This window comes from Oncorhynchus kisutch, unplaced genomic scaffold, assembly GCF_002021735.2.
Source record: "Oncorhynchus kisutch isolate 150728-3 unplaced genomic scaffold, Okis_V2 scaffold727, whole genome shotgun sequence".
Classification (NCBI taxonomy): domain Eukaryota; kingdom Metazoa; phylum Chordata; class Actinopteri; order Salmoniformes; family Salmonidae; genus Oncorhynchus; species Oncorhynchus kisutch.
In genome coordinates, this window is record NW_022262672.1 from 1,153,786 (window position 1) to 1,159,832 (window position 6,047).

The 6,047-nt window shown below is 44.7% G+C and overlaps 1 protein-coding gene across 1 annotated transcript in view; it reads right to left on the reverse strand.

The window, feature by feature from the left end:
* The window catches only part of LOC109882123 (solute carrier family 15 member 1), a 66,525-nt gene that overhangs the window by 60,232 nt on the left and 246 nt on the right, over window positions 1-6,047 (reverse strand). Inside the window, exon 2 of the mRNA XM_031816009.1 lies at window positions 5,608-5,642. Coding sequence (XP_031671869.1) covers window positions 5,608-5,642 — 35 coding nt within the window. The remainder of the gene's footprint in view (window positions 1-5,607; window positions 5,643-6,047) is intronic.

Sequence of the window (6,047 nt, forward strand, 5' to 3'; positions counted from 1 at the left end):
AGCAGACTGGGATAGGGAGAGATTGAATATGTCCGTAAACACTCCAGCCAGCTGGTCTGAGCTCTGAGGACGCGGCTAGGGATGCCGTCTGTGCCGGCAGCCTTGCAAGGGTTAACATGTTTAACTGTTTTACTCACGGCGGCCACGGAGAAGGAGAGTCCACAGTCCTTGGTAGCGGGCCGCATCAGTGGCACTGTGTTTTCTTCAAAGCAAGACGTCGGTGTCCGTGATGTGACTGGTCTTCCCTTTGTAATCCGTGATTGTCTGTAGACTGGTCTTCCCTTTGTAATCCGTGATTGTCTGTAGACTGGTCTTCCCTTTGTAATCTGTGGTTGTCTGTAGACTGGTCTTCCCTTGGTAATCTGTGATTGTCTGTAGACTGGTCTTCCCTTTGTAATCCGTGATTGTCTGTAGACTGGTCTTCCCTTTGTAATCTGTGATTGTCTGTAGATTGGTCTTCCCTTGGTAATCCGTGGTTGTCTGTAGACTGGTCTTCCCTTGGTAATCTGTGGTTGTCTGTAGACCCTGCCACATACCTCTTGTGTCTGAGCCGTTGAATGTAGACTGGTTTTCCCTTGGTAATCCGTGATTGTCTGTAGACTGGTCTTCCCTTGGTAATCCGTGGTTGTCTGTAGACTGGTTTTCCCTTGGTAATCAGTGATTGTCTGTTGACTGGTCTTCCCTTGGTAATCTGTGATTGTCTGTAGACTGGTCTTCTCTTGGTAATCCGTGGTTGTCTGTAGACTGGTTTTCCCTTGGTAATCTGTGATTGTCTGTAGACTGGTCTTCCCTTGGTAATCCGTGGTTGTCTGTAGACTGGTCTTCCCTTGGTAATCTGTGATTGTCTGTAGACTGGTCTTCCCTTTGTAATCCATGATTGTCTGTAGACTGGTTTTCCCTTGGTAATCCGTGATTGTCTGTAGACTGGTCTTCCCTTGGTAATCCGTGGTTGTCTGTAGACTGGTCTTCCCTTGGTAATCTGTGATTGTCTGTAGACTGGTCTTCCCTTGGTAATCCGTGGTTGTCTGTAGACTGGTCTTCCCTTGGTAATCCGTGGTTGTCTGTAGACTGGTCTTCCCTTGGTAATCCGTGGTTGTCTGTAGACTGGTCTTCCCTTGGTAATCCGTGGTTGTCTGTAGACTGGTCTTCCCTTGGTAATCCTGTGGTTGTCTGTAGACCCTGCCACATACCTCTTGTGTCTGAGCCGTTGAATTGCGACTCCACCTTGTCAATACGTTCTGCCTGTTTGATCGCTTTACGGAGTTTAAAGAATATATTTTTATTTTACCTTTATTTAACTAGGCAAGTCAGTTAAGAACAAATTCTTATTTACAATGACGGCCTACCGGGGAACAGTGGGTTAACCGCCTTGTTCAGGGGCAGAAGGACAGATTTTTTACCTTGTCAGCTCAGGGATTCGATCTAGCAACCTTTCGGGTTACTGGCCCAACGCTCCAACCACTAGGCTACCTGCCCCCCCAACGCTCCAACCACTAGGCTACCTGCCCCCCCAACGCTCCAACCACTAGGCTACCTGCCCCCCCAACGCTCCAACCACTAGGCTACCTGCCCCCCCAACGCTCCAACCACTAGGCTACCGGCCCCCCCAACGCTCCAACCACTAGGCTACATGCCCCCCCCAACGGTTAGTCTCACTGAGATTAAAACAGCTCTTTTCAAGAGAGACTTGGCCGAAATAGCAGCAAGTGTTATACAAAGAAACCGAGATAAAACACTACCGTGTAACAATCAGCTGACACACGGAGCCGGCAAGACGTACTGTGGAGGTGTACTGCATACGGAGCAGACAAGACGTACTGTGGAGGTGTACTGCATACGGAGCAGACAAGACGTACTATGGAGGTGTACTGCATACGGAGCAGGCAAGACGTACTGTGGAGGTGTACTGCATACGGAGCCGGCAAGACGTACTGTGGAGGTGTACTGCATACGGAGCAGGCAAGACGTACTGTGGAGGTGTACTGCATACGGAGCCGGCAAGACGTACTGTGGAGGTGTACTGCATACGGAGCAGACAAGACGTACTGTGGAGGTGTACTGCATACGGAGCAGGCAAGACGTACTGTGGAGGTGTACTGCATACGGAGCCGGCAAGACGTACTGTGGAGGTGTACTGCATACGGAGCAGACAAGACGTACTGTGGAGGCGTACTGCATATGGAGCAGGCAAGACGTACTGTGGAGGTGTACTGCATACGGAGCAGACAAGACGTACTGTGAAGGTGTACTGCATATGGAGCAGGCAAGACGTACTGTGGAGGTGTACTGCATACGGAGCAGGCAAGACGTACTGTGGAGGTGTACTGCATACGGAGCAGGCAAGACGTACTGTGGAGGTGTACTGCATCGAGAGGATAAAGTATTGACAGCCCCACACTCCATAGTCCACTATCGTTTTTACCTTGAAGTCATTCAAAGAAACAAGCTGTTGGAATTTCACGAGGACAGAGATGAGACAGGTACCTGACAGACTGCTGCAACACTGGTGACTTTAATAATGTTTACATACTGTTTTACCCACTTCATATGAATAAACTGTATTCTAGTCCTGGTTCATCCTGCTGTCCACTTCATATGTATATACTGTATTCTAGTCATGGTTCATCCTGCTGTCCACTTCATATGTATATACTGTATTCTAGTCCTGGTTCATCCTGCTGTCCACTTCATATGTATATACTGTATTCTAGTCCTGGTTCATCCTGCTGTCCACTTCATATGTATATACTGTATTCTAGTCATGGTTCATCCTGCTGTCCACTTCATATGTATATACTGTATTCTAGTCATGGTTCATCCTGCTGTCCACTTCATATGTATATACTGTATTCTAGTCATGGTTCATCCTGCTGTCCACTTCATATGTATATACTGTATTCTAGTCCTGGTTCATCCTGCTGTCCACTTCATATGTATATACTGTATTCTAGTCATGGTTCATCCTGCTGTCCACTTCATATGTATATACTGTATTCTAGTCATGGTTCATCCTGCTGTCCACTTCATATGTATATACTGTATTCTAGTCATGGTTCATCCTGCTGTCCACTTCATATGTATATACTGTATTCTAGTCATGGTTCATCCTGCTGTCCACTTCATATGTATATACTGTATTCTAGTCATGGTTCATCCTGCTGTCCACTTCATATGTATATACTGTATTCTAGTCATGGTTCATCCTGCTGTCCACTTCATATGAATATACTGTATTCTAGTCATGGTTCATCCTATATAACTACTGCTGTCCACTTCATATGTATATACTGTATTCTAGTCATGGTTCATCCTATATAACTACTGCTGTCCACTTCATATGAATATACTGTATTCTAGTCCAAAATGTGGAGATTTCCATACCCAACTACAACATTTTCCGTCAACATAGAACTGCCAAAGGGGGAGGAGTTGCAATCTACTGCAGAGATAGCCTGCAAAGTTCTGTCATACTTTCCAAGTCTATGCCCAAACAGTTCGAACTTTCCATTTTTTAAATGAATCTCTCCAGAAATAGTCTCTCACTGTTGCCGCCTGTCATAGACCCCCCCCCCCCCCTCCAGCTGTGCCTGGATACCACATGTGAATTGATCGCCCCCATCTAGCTTCAGAGTTCATTCTGTTAGGTGACCTAAACTGGAATATGCTTAACACCCCAGCAGTCCTACAATCTAAGCTAGATGCCCTCAATCTCACACAAATCACCAAGGAACCCACCAGGTACAACCCTAAATCCGTAAACATGGGCACCCTCATAGATATTATCCTGACCAACTTGCCCTCCAACTACACCTCTGCTGTTTTCAACCAGGATCTTAGCGATCACTGCTTCATTGCCTGTATCCGCTATGGGTCCGCGGTCAAACGACCACCCCTCATCACTGTCAAACACTCCCTAAAACACTTCAGTGAGCAGGCCTTTCTAATTCACCTGGCCCGGGTATCCTGGAGGATATTGACCTCATCCCGTCAGTCGAGGTCACCTCATCGTTCTTAAAAAGATTTTTCCTCACCATCTTAAATAAGCATGCCCCTTTCAAAAACTGTAGAACTAAGAACAGATATATCCCTTGGTTCACTCCAGACCTAACTGCCCTTGACCAGCACAAAAACATCCTGTGGCGGACTGCAATAGCATCGAATAGTCCCCACGATATGCAACTGTTCAGGGATGTCAGGAACCAATACACGCAGTCAGTCAGGAAAGCAATGGCTAGCTTTTTCCTCCCAACCCCGGCCAACAGCTCCGCACCCCTCGCAGCTACTTGCCCGAGCCTCCCCAGCTTCTCCTTCACCCAAATCCAGATCGCAGATGTTCTGAAAGAGCTGCAAAACCTGGACTCGGACAAATCAGCTGAGCTAGATAATCTGGACCCTCTCTTTCTAAAATTATCCGCTGCCAATGTTGCAACCCCTATTACCAGCCTGTTCAACCTCTCTTTCGTATAGTCCGGGATCCCTAAAGATTGGAAAGCTGCCGCGGTCATCCCCCTCTTCAAAGGGGGTGACAGTCTAGACCCAAACTGTTACAGACCTATATCCATCCTGCCCTGCCTATCTAAAGTCTTCCAAAGCCAAGTTAATAAACAGATCACTGACCATATTACTGTTGGAGCTAGAAACACAAGCATATTGTTAGGTATTACTGTTGGAGCTAGAAACACAAGCATATTGTTAGGTATTACTGTACTGTTGGAGCTAGAAACACAGGCATATTGTTAGGTATTACTGTTGGAGCTAGAAACACAAGCATATTGTTAGGTATTACTGTTGGAGCTAGAAACACAGGCATATTGTTAGGTATTACTGTTGGAGCTAGAAACACAAGCATATTGTTAGGTATTACTGTTGGAGCTAGAAACACAAGCATATTGTTAGGTATTACTGTTGGAGCTAGAAACACAAGCATATTGTTAGGTATTACTGTTGGAGCTAGAAACACAAGCATATTGTTAGGTATTACTGTTGGAGCTAGAAACACAAGCATATTGTTAGGTATTACTGTTGGAGCTAGAAACACAAGCATATTGTTAGGTATTACTGTACTGTTGGAGCTAGAAACACAAGCATATTGTTAGGTATTACTGTTGGAGCTAGAAACACAAGCATATTGTTAGGTATTACTGTACTGTTGGAGCTAGAAACACAAGCATATTGTTATGTATTACTGTACTGTTGGAGCTAGAAACACAAGCATACTGCTAGGTATTACTGTACTGTTGGACCTATAACCTGCACTTACGATGAATAGTGATAACAGAATGATAGACAGTGAGAATACAGAGTAGGGAATAGAGGAGGGAATAGAGGAGGGAATAGAGGAGGGAATAGAGGAGGGAATAGAGGAGGGAATAGAGGAGGGAATAGAGGAGGGAATAGAGGAGGGAATAGAGGAGGGATAACAGAATGATAGACAGTGAGAATACACATAAAACTGGACCTTATCATCATCATGTTGGTACTTACATCAGATATTTTCTTAAAGACAGCTTTGAGTGAAACTGCAAGTTGATGAGAAAAGATAAACAACCCAGGGAAAGAAGGAGAGAAAGAGAGACGGCATGAAAGGCGTGGGGGTCTGGTTCTTACCTTTCTTTTGGGCTTCTTCACATCGATGTCTTTGTCTGTCAGGGAACAATAAAGAGTTCATGACACAATCATGATGATGGTGTTCAGTGTTCCACAGAACGCCAACGAAGAGTGTGGTTGGTAGATACCTTTGTTTAAAGGTGGATTCCACCTCATCATATACCAATACAGCAATGGCTGCTCACATTCAAGGAAATGGTTTAGGGACTTCATTATATATATATCATGTATTGTATGAATCCTATAAATGGAAATAATACAAAATGAATGTGGTAAAATTCAATCACGCAAATTGACCAAACACCTAATCAATGATAAAACGATCCAAAATGATCATTCTTCAGTACAGCAAAATATAATTAATAGTTAACAAATATTTGTCTTTTTTTGCCAAGTCAATTATTATAAATAAACTGAATGCATTTCATGTTTATCCTGGT